The sequence below is a fragment of the Convolutriloba macropyga genome, chromosome 13 (genome assembly GCF_964194025.1).
Source record: "Convolutriloba macropyga chromosome 13, txConMacr16.3, whole genome shotgun sequence".
NCBI classification, from domain to species: domain Eukaryota; kingdom Metazoa; phylum Xenacoelomorpha; order Acoela; family Convolutidae; genus Convolutriloba; species Convolutriloba macropyga.
In genome coordinates this window covers 42,896,791-42,913,784 of record NC_134480.1, presented here as the reverse complement: position 1 = coordinate 42,913,784, position 16,994 = coordinate 42,896,791, and the positions used below count along the sequence as shown (strand labels likewise).

General features: G+C 35.8%; 1 protein-coding gene across 5 annotated transcripts in view; it reads left to right on the top strand.

The window, feature by feature from the left end:
- Nucleotides 1-16,994, top strand: part of LOC142351806 (uncharacterized) — a 98,696-nt gene that overhangs the window by 56,119 nt on the left and 25,583 nt on the right. For 3 of the 5 annotated variants that reach the window (XM_075403999.1, XM_075403998.1, XM_075403997.1), the window contains 4 exons: nt 9,578-9,685; nt 12,739-12,879; nt 13,184-13,572; nt 14,123-15,703. In XM_075403999.1, coding sequence (XP_075260114.1) covers nt 9,578-9,685; nt 12,739-12,879; nt 13,184-13,572; nt 14,123-15,703 — 2,219 coding nt within the window. Of the gene's footprint in view, nt 1-9,577; nt 9,686-12,738; nt 12,880-13,183; nt 13,573-14,016; nt 14,071-14,122; nt 15,704-16,994 lie in introns of all 5 variants that reach the window. The other 2 variants (XM_075404001.1, XM_075404002.1) reach the window with 2 other exon arrangements.

The window sequence follows — 16,994 nt, the reverse complement described above, 5'->3', positions numbered from 1 at the left end:
TAGATTAGAGATTATTTTGCCCGACGATTCGATTTGTTTCCGGTATTCTACCGGCTATGTTTTTTATGCAAAATTTTTTTATGCGTGATCTAAAATTCTCTCTCAATCACAATTTCAAGCAACTGAACTCAATTGGCGGCAATTTAAAACTAAAAGTTAAATGAAAAGTGCGCCGAAATTGGTGTCATTTTTTACTTTAAATCTTATTAGTGGTATATGTTAACCTCTAATGTGGTTATTTGAAGCCCACTATTGAACTTCTTAGTCCCATTCCCCCCCTCACCCTGACTGAAGCGGGCTGCAATTGATTAGAGCTCCCACTAGTCGTTCGAGAGCAATTCTGCCGACGTTTAGTCGGTTATGTTTTCTACTTGAATTCTTTTTCAGTTTAGTTTTTAATTGCAAAAAGTCGTAAGTCTTTTATTTGCTCTTGTTTTACTATATATCCATAATCTCCTCATTGTAGCGTGTATCACTCTGTCCTATAACCTTTAATTTTTTTGCTCTGCTTTTTTTCAGTTAATGATTTTAGCCTTTGTAGATATTTTGAAAACTTTTCTTAATTGATTTCATTTAATATAATGCAGCACTGAGAATTTTCTGGATATCCTTTTTTTTTACCTGATTATTGCTTTCTGTGATTTTTCTTGGTGCCCTAGCATTGGTTTTAAACGATTTTTTTTGTTTCTGGTTATTAATCTTTTGTCTTTTTGGTGAATAATTTAATTTTTGCATGTTTAACGTCATTTGGTCTGCGATATCTCCAGCAATAGATGATATCCGATTTTTCTCTTAACTGCAGTAACTCGAAACCCTAAAGTTCACTGTTTTTTGAGTCCTAAGGTTTAATATTCTCTATTGAAAATTTCATTTTTTTGAGCCTATCAGTTTGACCCTCCTAAAATTGTTGGCCCTTTTTCAACGTCAAGAAATGTTTTTTGAGTCGAAATTTTGTTGTATCAAGTTCAAGATTTTTAGTGATTTTCTCTCTCAAATGTATGTGTTGTTTTAATCTCCTTTTCGTAATATTACCGAAGGATATTTTAATAGCCGCACAGCGAGGCTATTATTGGCTTTCTTTATTTTTATTTCAAGATTTTCGTTACGACCATATGACGTCACAATCACTTCAAATCTGCTTTTTGTTCATTCGTTCATGCAATTTCAAATAAAGTGAGTACGTGACGTCATTTTTCGCTCTTATTTCGCTCTTAGTGGAGCGAGTTTTTTTGTTCATTCGCGTGACCACCAAGTTTTTGGTCTCACATGACTTACCTCTCTCAAAAATGACTTCCTCGCTTTGAAGTCGACTTTTGTTTACTTTAATTTAAAGAGATGAGAGAGAGAGAGAGAGTTTAGGCTTCTGTGGGTCTTTCCACATGGGTTTGCACCCTTCATATAACGACAGAGCTGAGCTTCTGCACGAGGTTACAATGTCCACAGCTGCAGTTGAAAGCCCAGGAACATAAGTTGACTTCCGAATAACTTTTGAAGAAGTAGTTCCAGTATATTTTTGTTAAATATTTCTTATCAATTTGATCGAGATCGACGTTCCCTACTTTTCGTATTATATTTAGTAAATAACTGGTTCTTTTCCAGAAGTTTTCATCAGCCTTCCTTGTTCTTGTTTTATTAATTGTTATTAGCTTGTTTTGACGTGTGCTTAACAACCCTTCATTATTGTTTGTTTTAATGGGTATTTTTGTATTGTAAGATCCTTTAAGCAGTGAGATGAGCATTAATAGATCATGCAATTCAAAGTAATATGACAATGGCAGCAACTTCAGTGTGGTCAGTCTTTGCTTGTAACTAATTTCCCAGTTACTGATTATCCACGACGTTGCTTTTCTTTGAATGCGCTCGATGTATTTGCTTTCGGTCTTATTCGCGAACCATGCTTGTGAGGCATAACTTATGACTGGTATAACGTAGCCGACATATGCATTGAGTTTTGTTGTTTGCGATGCAAGGTTTGATATGTTTCGTTTTAGGAAATAAAACGCTTTCCAGGCTTTGCTACAAAGTTTCTTTATATTCGCTTTCCATGATAACTTAGTAGCCATAATTATACCTAGATCTTTTTGCTCGCTTTTATTTGAGAGAGTTTTAGAGTTAAGTATAAAGGAGTGCCAGTTTTTTTCGTTTACTTTAATCGGCAGGATGTGACATTTGCTTTCATTGAGTTGCATTTTGTTATGGCACCATTTTTCGATTTTTTCCAGGTCACCTTTGTATATTTGCTGGATTTGTTGATACAAGCTTGAAATCATCTGCGTATCCAAACGCAGAGCATTTTGATGTTTGTTGTGGAAGATCGTTTATATATATTATGAAAAGTAGGGGACCTAGGAGAGATCCTTGGGGGACACCACTGGTTACTGGTACAGTTTCAGATTCCGAGTCATTTACTTTCACGTATTGTTTTCTATTTGATAGGTAACTGGCTACAATCTTTAAGAAATTTCCCCCTACACCCAGGTTCTCCACTTTGTTAATCAGAAGATCGTGAGGAACTGTATCGAACGCTTTTTTGAAGTCAAGGTAAAGTACAAAAATTTCGTTGTCTTTTTCGTCGAATTCATTATACAACAGGTCTAGGAAAAGCAACATCTGGGTTACTACTGATCTATGCATTCTAACTCCGTGTTGTGATTCTTCTAGCTTTGTCTTGACAATTTCATATAGTTCGTCGAAAAGATTTCTTTGATCTTACTCTCGTCTATTTCAATTTTATTGTGCTGATGTTTATCGAAGGAGTTTTTCTTGATTTGATTGGTTTTAAGGAAAACTTTAGAAAAGAATTCACTGAAAAACGCACAGTTTTTCTTATCTTCGTTAGTTTGTGCATCCTTGTACTTCATTGTTTCCGGGTATCTACTACTTTTATGACTTGACTTGAGATATTTTTGAAGATCCGAAAAACGTCTACCTTGAAAGACTTTACTTTCGAATTCTGCTTGGTCCTCATTCAAGGAATTTCTTAATCGTTTTTCCATTTTCTTCAGTTTTATTAATCTCGCCAAGGTGTATTTCTTTGATGTTTTTCGTTTTAAGGTTGATATTATTTTAATAAGGTGGGACGAATCTTTGCTTACCCAAGGAGCTAAGTTTGATCTGTGGGTTGTTGTTTTTGGGACATTTTCGCTAAGAACTTTGTCTAGCCATTTGTACCATTGAATTACTAATCGATCTACGCTGCAGTAGCAGTAGGGATTAAATGGGTTTTTCTCTATGTATGCGTTCAGGTCTTTCCAGTCAACTTTGTTAAATGCGTATTTTTTATGTTTCGTGTCAATCGTTGTCGTTTTCTCAATTTGTAGGGTAGTTATAAAAGCGTCGTGGTCAGATTTAAAACTCTTATTGAATTCATTGTTCCTGGTCTTCGTGATGACAATGTTTGGGTTATTGGTTAGTAACACATCTAGCTGGTTTTGTGTTTTCTGATTTAGGAATTCCTGAAAATTGAGATGTGATAATTTTTCAAGAATTTGAATTTCATATTCATTTTGGGAGCTTAAGGTTTTCCAACAAGTGTGTTCGAAATTTATGTCTCCTGTTACGATTATTGATTCACAATTTTCTTCTTCAGCAAACATTTTCAGGCCTTTTATGAGGTTTATCATTTTTTCGACAGGCCATCTGTAATTACTTTGCTTAGGGGGGTTGTAAATGCAGCAAATTATCATTGGGACATCTTTTGGGGTAACTTTGATAGCAACGTACTCGTCAAGATTATTATTACCCAGGATCACCCTTTCATGCGGTAAGTTCTTGACAGCTATGAGAACCCCTCCATGCTTCGATTTATGATTGTCTGTGAGTCTATCTTTCCTGTGAATTGCATATTCTTTTAGGAAGAGGCTTTCATCAGGTACTTCATCAGTTAACCATGTTTCAGTTATGCATAGAATGTCCAAGTCGTTTTCAGTTTTTACGCAGTTAGAGAATGAATAGCGTCTTTTTAGATCTAGTAGGCTTCTGGCATTGAAAGTTAGTATTTTTATTTGTGTTTGTATTCATGGATTATTTACGTTTTCATTTTCTGTTTGATCAACATTTATGTCTACCCATTTCTTATCAATTTGTTGCTGTAACTTTAAATTTCGTATTCGTATTTCGTTTGATTTTGTGCCGCTTTCAAGCATTTGTCTTCTTTTTTGCAAAAGGACATTTTCAACAGCCTGTTCTTCAGGGTTCAGTTCTTTACTTATAAAGATGGGCATTTTGTAGTTTTTCATGTTGCTGAGTGATAGCAGTATTAGGCGTTTAGCATAATCACTATCTATTTTGACTATGAGGGTTCGACTTTTACCTTCACTGAATTTTCCAACTCGTTTTAAGTCAGTGACATTGTATGTAATTTGCAGGTGCTTAGTGACCGCTTTGACTTGTTTTAGATCATGCTCGTATCGTTCACGACTGTTGTTTGATTTCAGTTCAGGAATGCCTCGGAATCTTATGCCTTCATAGTTTTCATGGTTTTTCGGGGTTTTTTGTTGGGAAAGTTTTATTGGTTTTGGCTTTGGTTCTGTTGGGGGGGGGGTGATGTTTTTGGCTTTTCCCCGAGCTCTTGCTGGATTGAATTTAGTTGGGTATTGACTGCTAGGTTATTAACTTTTATTTCAGCTCTTAATTCCTCAACTTCTTGTAAGAGTTTTTCTGTTTCATTGTTTTTTCGAATATTTGTGATTTGGTCCAGCAAAGCATCTTTTTGTTTTAGGTCAACACAACTTTGGCATATTAAGAGAATGTTGTTTAGAATACCACTTATACACATAATAATTTCATTTGATAGACCAGTACATTTAGGGGTAAGATGCATGCATTCTCCGCATGCTACACATAGAAAAATGGCAGATTTATTTTCAATGCTTGTTGAGCAACTTTTGCATCGGTTGTGTTTGTTTTTTCTTTTTGCTCTTGACTCATTTTTTCGTTTCTGTTGATTTACTTTAGTTTCAAAAATATTTCTATCGTTTTAAAAGATTGTTACGATCTTTATTAAATCGACGTTCGTGTCAAATGATAGTAAATGAGTTGTCTGACCTGTGAGTCACCAATCAGCAGGCCTTTGTTGTTTGACGTCTTGAAAGTGTGATATCTCATTTAAACATACACGCAGGTCACTAAAACCCTTCCATTGAAGGTCTTCCACACCTTGCGTTTGTAGACATTTAACATGAAACAATCTATTTAATAAGGCCAAGTGAATATATGCCACTCCAAATGAAGGTTATTTGAGAGCATTTAATAGAGGGAACAATAACTTTTACATATTCTTTGTCAAAATATATCCTCTCATCCTTTAATGAAAAGAAATTTTGTTCTGTCTGTATTTACTGTTTTTTAGACTGCAGATTTACGCAGCTATTGCGGCTATTTTCTGGCAATCTGCCAGCTATGTTAAATTTTTTTTTATTTTGCTCCAATGAGGTACAATGCTTATCTTCCTCGTGTTGACTCTGGTGTAAACTTCAAATTCTTTAAATTGAATCTTGCGAGGTAGCGAGTTGAAAGTTTAAGGCAGAAGGAAATGGTTTCTGCTGAAAATACGGTTTTCATTGCGAAGGTCGAGTCTTTTCCGGAATTGGTCCAGCTATGTTTTTTTCAAGACCTTTTCGGACATTTTCTTGATTTTTGAAGTCAAATTGCAGTAATAGTTTTGGTCACGCCAAAACATGGAGCGAAAAAGCAACTGGTTTGAGTGTGATTGTTTTCACTCTAATTTTAAAGTTCAGTGAGAATACAGCGATAGAACCAGAATTCGCTTTCTCGCTTGCGAATTTTGTTGACTTGATCGGATTTTTTATCGCTTTATTTTCCCAATATTTCATTATTCAATCTAGGTCCAGTTTTCGTTAAGACAATGACGATTCTTTGGATTGTAGGGCAGGACTTTTCCTGCTATGTTCTAATCCGGCTAACCGTTCATTCGTGTTTTGTTTTACAATAGTCACAAATTTAACGTTTAACTCGTGATTTACCTCACCGTTGGTTCAATTGAATAGATTTTAATTTCTTCAAACTCATTGAGTTAGACAGTGTAGTGAACACAGACAAGGTCAAAAGTGCAAAATCAAAATAAACGGGATAAACCGATAGAGCCCGGTGGTTGTCATATTGAACCATTAGGTTATCAAAGTTCATTAGAGGGACTGTTAGCTGGCATTATTATTAAGCTTAGCCTGCAGTTTAGAAGCTGTATTAAGAATCATTTTAGAATCTATATAAAATCGCACACCAATTTATAAAACTTTTTGACCGTTCTTGTCTTTTCTTTTATCTTTTTCTGTTTCAATCCCGATATGCGTCAACATCTATTTTCCGGTAATTTGCCAGCTATGTTTTTTAAATTGGTATCTCGTCACGAATGTTTCCAAAAGTTGGACATGTGTATAATTGCTCTCAAGCGATGTTTGTATCAAGCTCTCAAGCATATGTAATAATGCTGAATACTGTCGATTTTCTATTCAAAGTGCAGCATTTTTGACGCAGACACTGTTTATCTGTGAATTTCAGTAATGCCCGTTTTCATATCCCTTTTTGTGGTCAGTCTCTTGTCATTTATTGATCCTTCTAATTGGCACTCTAATAAGACATAAGTTAAGCTATTTAATGTCAGCAGCCGAACTCAAGTGGTGCCATTTCACTACAAAAGCCAAATGAAAAGTGCACCACAATTGGTGTATTTTTGTCACTTCATTTTTTCCTATTGGTTATAGTGGTATATAGTAACCTCTAATGACGTCATTTGAAGAATATGGAAATAACTTACTCCCCCATCCACCCCGACTGAAGCAGACTGAATAGATTTGAGCTTCCACTAGTTGTTGCAGAGCAATTCTTTATGCTCTCTAATAAATGGCAGCTTTGTGGTCTAAAGAGTTGAAGACTATAACGTCATTTTTGTAAGTATACAGTGAAACTCGAATTTCGCCAAATTTCTCATCGGTTCTCATTTTTCCCTTGTTTCTAATTTCTGTGATGTTTTCTGCCTAATTTGTAATAGGTTAAACCTTTAACTTATACTCTGTTCTTTGCCTTAAGGGCTTAGAGCTTTCTCATTTTCCTAAAAAATGGGAAAAGAATTTTCAAAATTGTCCTCATTATTGTATAGGTTCTTTGTAATATAAGCTCTTCTGACTATCAAAGGCTGTTCCTCTATTGAGCTTGATAGCCAGGTCTGAGTTTGTTTATTAATAGCCGCCGTCAGCCTCTCAAACGGCTATTATTTGGGCGCACTCCTTTTTTTAATTCGATTTACCTTTTGATAACGTTTTTGTTTTACAAATGTCAACGATTTTCACGTTTGACTTCTGACTTACTTCACTCACTGTTTCAACTGAATGGATTCTGAATTCTTTTACGCATTAATTTGCGCAATGTTGTGAATACGGTCAATGTCGAAAGAGCAAAACCAAAAGAAACGGGATAAACCGATAAAGCCCGGTCATTAATTCATAGTGCATTAGGTTATCAACGTTCATTAGAACGATTGCTAGCTGATATTAGTATTAAGCATAATACCCCTCAGTTTAGAAGCTGAAGTAAGTATAGATTTAGAATCTAACTGAAACTGCACACTGAATTAGAACAATTTTTGAAACTTAGGAAAAAGTTTTGTCAATTTCTATCTTTCTTTCTTTTTCTGTTTCAATCCCGATGTGCGTCTAGCACGTCATCGGTGGCTATTTTCCGGCAATCTGCGGGCTATTTTTTCTTTGTAAATTAGGAGTTGTCCTGCTGTTTTTTGTAAGATGGTTTTACACTTTTTCTATGACTGAGCTTGTATTCAATTTCATTAGGGACCCTAGGCTGGCTTTAGTGGTATTTCAATTTGCAAAGTGCGCTAAATTTGCTGGGAAGGCCTAAATTTAATTCGGAAATTTCTTTTCCTGATGTTTGTGAGCCCAAAATTGTTCTGACGGTTTCCTTGAGTTTTTGTTAATGGGTCTTCAATTTACGCTTTTCTGACGTTTTGCTAAATGCTTTTGTTAAATGCTTCTTAGTTTTTTGTTAACAAAAAGCTATTTAACAAAAAAAACTATTTAAGAAAAAACTAAGAAGCATTTAACAAAAGCATTTAGCAAAACGTCAAAAAGCGTCAATTGAAGACCCATTAACAAAAACTCTAGGAAACCGTCAGAACAATTTTGGGCTCACAAACATCAGGGAAAGAAATTTCCGAATTAAATTTAAGCCTTCCCATCAAATTTAGCACACTTTGCAAATTGAAATACCACTAAAGCCAGCTTAGGGTCCCTAATTAAATTGAATACAAGCTCAGCCATAGAAAAAGGTGCAAAACCATCTTGCAAAAAATGGCCGGGTTAATTGAGGAAACATGTAACAAAAAACTATTTAAATGCTTCCTCAATTAACGCTGGTCAACGTTGATAAGACCTAATGGAGGGTGGAATTTCCGGAAAGGCCGTGTGCAAGGTAAAATTTCCTGTAATTTCTATTTGTGGTAATTGTATTGGTAATGTCAACTTAATAAAATCTTGTAGTGAATTTTACAAATTTTCTAGTTTTTTGAAAATTTGTTTTTGGAGTTGTTTTTTCCAACCAAGGCAGCTTTTCTAAAGTTTTTGTTTGGGTTAATGAGTGGATGTTATTACCACCTATTTGGTTTCTTGATGAGGACATTATCCTGAGCAATTTTGTATTTTCCGGCTAAATTTTCCAAATTTGTAAGCTTTTTGTTTTTGCCTCAGCTAGATTTCTGCTAGGTTGCAAGTTAGATGTTCTATAGATTTTGGCAATCTTGATTGTAGATATTGAGTCACAATATAAAAACATCGGTCAAATTTGCGATGTTTTTTTTTCGAACGGTCCTTTCAAATTATTTTATCATTTTTGTACCTTCCGAGTCGTCAGTTGAGCTAAAAGTCGCATGTTGAACTTTTTTGAGCTAAAAGCCACATTCACGTATCCTCAGTATTTTTTTGCTAATTTATGTCGAGCACGACTTTTTTAGTTTGTGCTGTGGTGCTTAATTTTTTATTGGTCTGCTGGTCAGGTGTTTAGCTTTCCATTCAATTCTTCGGAATCTATTTCACGACTTGTCCGGCTATATTTTTAAAAGTTTTCTTTTGAAAAATTCCGTTTTTTTGTATCATTTTTGACTTCTGTTTCAGCTCAACTTTTACGTAATGATTTACTATGTAATGACACGTGCTCTGTAACTGGGGGGGGGGGGTGGGGGTGGGTGGGTAGGTGGGTGGGAGGGTGCATAACGTACTGGGAACACAAGCGGAAAAGATCCAGTTTTGCTACCGAGTAATCTGTAAAATACAAGTCGTCATCAATCGAGTTTTCTTCTAAACAGTTGCCTAAATTAAACTCTCCGTTTGTGTCTTAAGATCCGTCGTGGTTATAATTTAGCAAAACTTTATTTCGCAAAGCAGACGTAACAACATATAACATTGTTTGCGTAACAGATCAACATTGCACAGACAGAATGATCATGCTGTTTTCTCAATGAAAAGGTTTATAAATGACTCGTGATGAAGAGACGCTCACATGATCATTGGCTATTACTCGACTCTAGTTATTTGCCCAAATTATGTTTCAGAAGATCTACATCAATGGATGTCGAAGCTATTTTGAAGCCCTGCCGACTTGTGTGACCCATTTGAATCTAGCCTGTCAAAATAGCAAGACTTTTGCAAACTACATTGAGGTTAGTAGTGCGGATTTGATGTTAGATTATGTGTTCATAATAGATGCTTAGATTATTCTATAACGTTCGGGCTTTTCAAAATGTGCGCTTTTGTTGCAAATATTGAGATGTTGTCTGTTTGATGCGCTGATGGCTTTCTAACTTTTTGATTGTTTTAGCCTATTTGTGTCCAAGAGTGGGTGGGGGAGGGGGGGGGGAGTTATTCAATGATCACTAGTCTAAAACGATTGCTTCCGCAATTCGCTTCGCAGCTGCAGCGAACAGATATCGTTATATATTTCATATATTTCAGCGAAACATGATTTCGGTTTTATGGTTTGAGATATTTGAGCTTTATACGTGACTAAGATTTGAGAACTTTCGAACATTTTAATAATTTAAATTCTTAATAGCTGTATAGAAATGATGATTGGAAATATTTTCTGAAAATGATAAATGGTAACTTGTTCCGTGTCATTTCAGTGAGCCCTGTGTGTCTAAATGTAAATATACGTGGTAAACTGCTCATTTATTACTACTAACCGATTTGACAGCACGACTTTCTCATTAACTATTTCTTGGTCAATATAATAAATAACTTAATATGCTCCGCTTTTGTTTGCCTTTGGTTCTGATTAGGTATTAGCTCTCAAAGTTCTATGCAGCAACCATTTTATTTTTGACTCCACTTGCACAAACACGTTTGTTTACAATAGCTGTTTTCAGTTTGTACAACGAGTTTTCAGTTGATAATTCATCCGATTTTTAACGTTTCTATTCTTTAACGTTTCTATTAACTCTTTATTTTTTCAATAGAAGAAAGGTGTTAAAAACATTGAATTTATGATGACATGTTACCATAAAACATTCTCTGCTCTCGAAACGGATGCTCTTTGCGAAGTATAACAAATCTATAGGACCTAATATTTCTCCTAATTTTCTGTAAGCTTATGTCTGTAAGCCCTAATTTTTCGGGAAAAATCAAAAGCTGCTTATTACAGATCGTTTCAATTGACATTTTAGAAAATGGGCCGATAACGGTTTTCGCTTACAAAGAGTACTGACTTTCTGAAAAATATGTGAACGAAATCCCTTTGCGGATTTTTACTTTCCGGATTTTACGGTCAGTTAGTCAAAACTAAAGAGCTCGCACTGCCCGGAAAAACTTTCAAGCAAGAAATCAATTTTAAAATTTTTAGCTTCTTCATATTCAAATTACTAACAACATGATTCAATTACTGAAATCATTTCCAGATTATGTTTTTGAGAGACGTGGTCTTAAGCGAAGTTCGAAGCATTTATTGTGTCTTGTTTGGCTTTTAATTTATGCTAAATTTTCGCTTGAATGATTTGAATTCGATTGTCTTATTCGTTCTCAATTGTTTCCTAGCCTAAATTGCTCTGATCCACAATTTCAAGCACTCGAAGAAGTCAAATGTAATCATGGTACCAGTGAAATCCAAATATAATATCTAAAGTTGATTTCATTTTTCATCTTGCCGTTTTAAAGTGTTAGACGTTAATAATAAGCTCCTATAGAGTCATACCAAGACCTTTAGTAAAAATTTTACTCTTCCCCCAGGGTGAAATTCTACCGAGCTGAATCAGATTACAATTAAATTACGGCTTTGTTCGAGAGCAAAACAGTTTTTGCTTGACCGTTCTGTTCGAGAACATTCTCTCGTTTGGTTCCTCGAGTGATTTTTTCACGAATGAATTCTTTTATTTTTGCGTGACCCAAATTGGTTTTATTCTCAATCTTGCTAAAAACAAAAATGGTTGTAAGATAAGCTTGAACAAGGCGGTGATATCCGAGTTGTTAATGCTCCGGTCTTGAGCGCCCTAGGTTGAAGTTTCGAGCTCCTCCTTGGTCGGAATTTTTTGCACCCATAAAAAATTATATAGGCTACTGGCCCTCTGAATTAAATTGCTTGCCTGTAGTTCGAAAACAATTTGGCCGATGTTACTTGGTTTGTTTTTATTTTAGAGTGACGATTAATTGGGATGCTCGTGGTTATATTGTTTCGGCATCTGACGCTCATTTTTATTTTGTTTTTTTAGTGTTCTCAAATGAAGTTAAGCAATTATTGTAAACGGTTTTTCAATGCAAATATTGGTTTCACCGTTTTTGCTTCATCGGAACATTTTTTTGCTCTCTAACGAATTTTCACGCTTGACTTTATTTTGCGTGATCTATATTACTCTCATTCAGAAATTAAGTCCGTTATGATCATAAAAGTGACTATAAGCTTGGAGATTTCAAATTGAAGATTGTGGTTTTGTTTGCACGTGCATACTGCTCTTTTGCTTTTTATGCAGGTATCGGAAACTAACTGGAAATGATTTTTATGCTTAGTGGTGAGATAACTCTAAATGACCTTTCAACACTGATATTATGGCCACTAAAGTTTTGAAATCTCGGCTTTGTTCTACCGACTTTCCCCGAATGGAAATAAAATAACCTTAAAACAATAGTAAGCAAAATACGTTTTAGTTTTATTCTCAATCTTGCTAAAAACAAAAACGGTTGTAAGATAAGCTTGAACAAGGCGGTGATCGCTCCCGTCTTTAGATTGTAAAATGAGTTTGGCGTACTGATTTTGAAATTAGTAATTCATACCTGGAGACGGATTGTCATGATTAAGTCGATCAGAGTTAGTAATTGCCCTAAAATAGATTTTATAGCAAAACGTAGCTGGATAACGTTAACGAAAGTTTTTTGCGAAGGGTTGCGGAACTTTGTGTTGTGGGGATCTCAAATGGGATCTTTTAACCTGTAATCGTGATATATGCTTGAGAGATAGGAGTTGGATAAACTGCAAAAATTGCAAACGCAAGAATTTGAGTTATCGAAACTTCATGACCTTGACTTTGACAACATACATATACAATAGTTATAGGTAAACCGGGATAAAGCCTGACATGGCGAGGCTGTTAACGGTTGAATTAATGATATTGATTTGAAATGGCTTTTACCAGCAAGTTGAAAAATTTTGGTGGTAAAGAAAGTCTGGGATGAGTAAAACGATTGTTTGGCGTGAACAGATTGCGTGATTTGTTTGTGTTTGTTTCAGGACCAGGTGAGATGTACTCAGACAAAGTTTGCCAAGCACTCTATCTGGGACACGTCTATCCTCCGCAGCCAGATGGAGGTGTTGCATTGGATGCTGTTGATGCCCTATCGCCTTCTCAAACTTGATCAGTCATTCTTAAATGTGAGATGCGTTGATGTAGTTTTATAAAAGTTTTCACAGAAATGTTTGGTCTGAAATTGAAGACTCGATTTTGAATATGAACTAAATGCAACTTTGGTCGTTACAAAAGCTTCACTATGTAGTTGGTTTCCAGTGAGGTCTAAATAAGCATTCTGCGTTGATTTTTTTTTTGAAAAGGGAGATATGAGGGCAATACTGAGTATCAAAAAGCTATATTTTCCTAAAAATGGGTAAATTTTGTGTGTCCGGACTCTGAAGGTGAGTTTCAACGGTTCCTTAATTGATAGCATTATATTATATTTAGACTGCCTCGAACTTTCTTACTAAGTGTACTTGCACATCTCACGCACACAACAACAGTGACCCGATTGTTGCTGAAAGAGACAACAGCAACACACAACCTACAAGAGAATCCGAACAACAGCCAAGCGCCTCAACCGCCCAAACTGTCATCATTTCCACTTCAGCCTTCAATGATCGCCAGGAATCCGATTCCAGTCATGCCAACAATGACGACCCTGATTTGATTTGCAGTGAATCCGCGTTGAAGTTCACAGCTGCGTTGAGGTTGATTCACGAGGTATCGACTAGTATGGCGAAGTGTGTCAAGGAAGCGGAAACTGTGATGGTCAATTGCAGGGATTTACAATGTGACCTATCTGCTGATTTGCTGGGAAATGGAACTTTTCCCAAGTAAGTTTTCATGCCATTGATTAGACCAATGCAACCCCACCCCCCACCCCTCCTCCCCATCCCCCTTCCCGTCGACAGAATATCACTATTTTAATTGACATTTTGCACTTCTATGAATATGTACAAGAATAGTACCGGCCTAAACTTGACTATTTAGTGCAAGTGTATTTGGCTTTTAGTAATCATCAACTCTCAAATGGCATCATTAGTGCTTAATGATATCGTGGCTGAGAAAAGGTAAAAAGACAGAAAATACCTTTTAATAATTTTGGCATTTAACTTTCTTCAAAAATAACTTGTTTACCTCTCTCGAGTCCTTTTCAAAACGAGGTTTCATGCCGAGGTTTTAAACTCATTCATTGTAGAAGTTAAATTGATGAGCTTTTTATTCTGTAAATAATTCATTACGCTCGGATGATAATATTCATTTTGCATGTAATTTAGGAACTCCTATACAAAAGCAGAATTATCAAACAAGACGGGCTCTATAAGCGATATGTAAGTTTTAATTTCGCGCTTTTAATCTTTCTATCTCTATCTGTTCTTTCAGACTTCTATCCTCTAATGATACACCAACACTTCCCCCTCCCGATTTACACTCTCATCAACTATCTCGAAAACCACAGAAAACATACACCGAAGGCTTCTCTTTTGATGATAAAGGAACTGCTGATTATCAAAATGAAGAAGTTTTCAGCTCTTATCTTCAGCTGAACAAACTTCTAAACAGTCAAGTTAGTTCTGATACTGTAATGTCGGATGATGCAATAATACCAAAACGGGGTATACCGAAGTCGCAAACTATTCAGGATTTTGCCCAAGTTCAGTTAAGTAATTGCCCGACGCCGACTAATATCTCAAATAAAACACATTCGTCGTCAACAGAATGCCTGAATAAATCTTCATCAAGACATATGAAAAGTACGCCAATGAAAAGAGATTTGATTGCAAACGAACATTACGCAAACTGTAAATGTGATCAATGTTTCGATAGTGAGAAAAGGGATAACCAGTTAGTTCCTAGTTCGCTTTACGAAAACAACTTTGCCGAGTTTGAGCAATATGAGCTTGAAAAGTCATTGAACCGGTCGGATGATAAGCCTACAGAGCGTTCGGCTACGTCAACTCAGTTGTTCGAAGACTTGGAAAATATTTGCATGGATGCAGAAATGACTGTCAAAGCTTTACTGCCTTTTAACGACCTCAAAGATATGATTCGAAATGACCACACAGTTATGAATAATGATGAAATTTTGATTAAAGAAACGGGTGATCAGCTCATAATTCACCAAAAAGTCCAAGAAGAAAGCCCAAACGAGCCAGAGGTGGAAACTGAACCCGTGAACGAACCAGCGTACCAAATCACAGATATAAGTGAGGATAAATGGATGAATGAGTTCAACCATGTTGTTCCGGCGAAAGCTAAACCGAACCCAAAAACGCAAGCTAACAGCACAGATGCTAAAATGTACTACCATAGATACATAATGCCTTATCAAAAATCAGGCAATAGATCTGCGGTAATTGAGCCGCCTCAGAAAGACGAAAACGATGCGCAATCTAGCAAAAAGTCATCGCGTCGAGGTCGTAGCAAAACTAAAAAGCATTCTGTGGCTGTGGTAGATAACGCACAGAACTTTGAACCGTATGAAAACAGAGCTAACAGCCTAACTGCTACTTGGAACAAGGTACGATCAAGAACCCCGTCCCTCAAAAGTGACCTTTGCGGGGGTTTATTGGCTGCCGAGAACTCAGACGTTCGCGACTACTATAATATGAACGCTGGCTTGAATTCTTCTAAACGAGAATCTGTGATGTCAAAATCGGAGCAACATCTAAATCACAATTATGGATTTCTTGTCGAAAGTCAAAATGGAAATTTTAATTCTAGCGCTTTGAATGGCTTCGATCAAATTGATAGCTTCGAAATGCAAATTAACGAGGAGGATACGGAGAGTTTGCCCTACACCAAGATAGATTCGCCCCACTTCAAAATGAAGAACGGGGCTATTGGGCTGAGCACCCGTACTAGCGGGGGCGAATTGACGGCTGTGGAACCCCGAAATGATGATCGGAAATCGAGAAGCAAATCGTTGAAAAGTTTGTTTGGGATGAAATCTCGAGATAAACGGTAAAGTTGTTTTTAATATTTTATTAAGCGCCTGCGAAATGTCCGCCTGGATAGCCTTACAGGAGTGCGCTTTTATAATGTTTTAAAGTTATAGTTACGGGTGTTTAAGAAGACCAGTCTATCTTGGAGATCAAGAAAGCTAATTGTGACAAAAAGACGTTGAAATAGGTTTTTTTTGTCATTTGTGAAGAGGCCCTGTATGATTTTAAAGACGGTGATATTAAGTGGACACGTGTTTGTCATAATTGACATCATTTTATTAGCATTGTTTGCTGGGTGTTGGCTCATTTTTTGTTTAATAGCCGCACAGCGATAGCTGGGGCTATTATTGGCCTTCTCTTGGTTTTTTTTACGACTCGAAGAGGAGTATTGGTTTTCTCTCGGTTTTTTTTTACAGGAAGTAGATTTGTTCACGCGGCATTTTGACCTAAAAGCAAAAGTGAGAAAAGCTGTCTTGGTGAACAGATTTTCGCTAAGCGAGAGAAGTTTTTTGATCATGCGCTGCGTTTTGTGAATGACTTTTTGACTTTGAAAAGTAGTTTTTGACTGAATTGCACATATAGATAACCGTTTTTAGCCATTTTTTCGTCTAAGTGGCCCAATTTTTTTTTGCTTTTAATTTGGTTTCTTGTAGAAATAAATTTTATTCGATACTATATTGAAATTTCAACCTCGGAAATTGATACCGCAGTGTTTTGCAGAGCCTGAAAATGCGTTTCAAATTGAAAATTAGCACATAATTTTTGATTTTTTAGTTAATTTTTGGCGTTTTTTATATTAATTTCTTCATTTTTGGATCTTTTAACCGTCTTTTTGTCAAAAATCAGTTAATATGGCAACTTCTCTTTGATAATTTCTATACTCAACGCCACTTTCTACCTCGATGTAATTTTGTTTCATAAAAATGTACATATGCTAATCCGAGTTTGGTAGTTTTTTCCGATTTTCGTCAGTTTTTCGTTTGTATTTTGGTTGTAATTGCTAGAAATATTTCTTTTGTGCAACTTGAGGGACTTTAATTTCATTTCAATAAAATTTTAATCATTTTTTGGCGTTAAGTTTTGAAAAAACAGTTGAAACTTTTTCATAAATGCAGTCTTAACTTAAAAGTTCTTTGACCATTTTTTTTGCAAAATGTTTCAATGTTTCGTATTTATGAATTCTGCTTTTTCCTATTTTTTTTGTTTTCTTCAGGAAGATAGATCTTTGTATCGGATAACTAGTTATATTTTCTATGTCTCGAATGCTGAACAATGAAATGTATTCGTTTTTCTTGAATTTTTTAAATTGA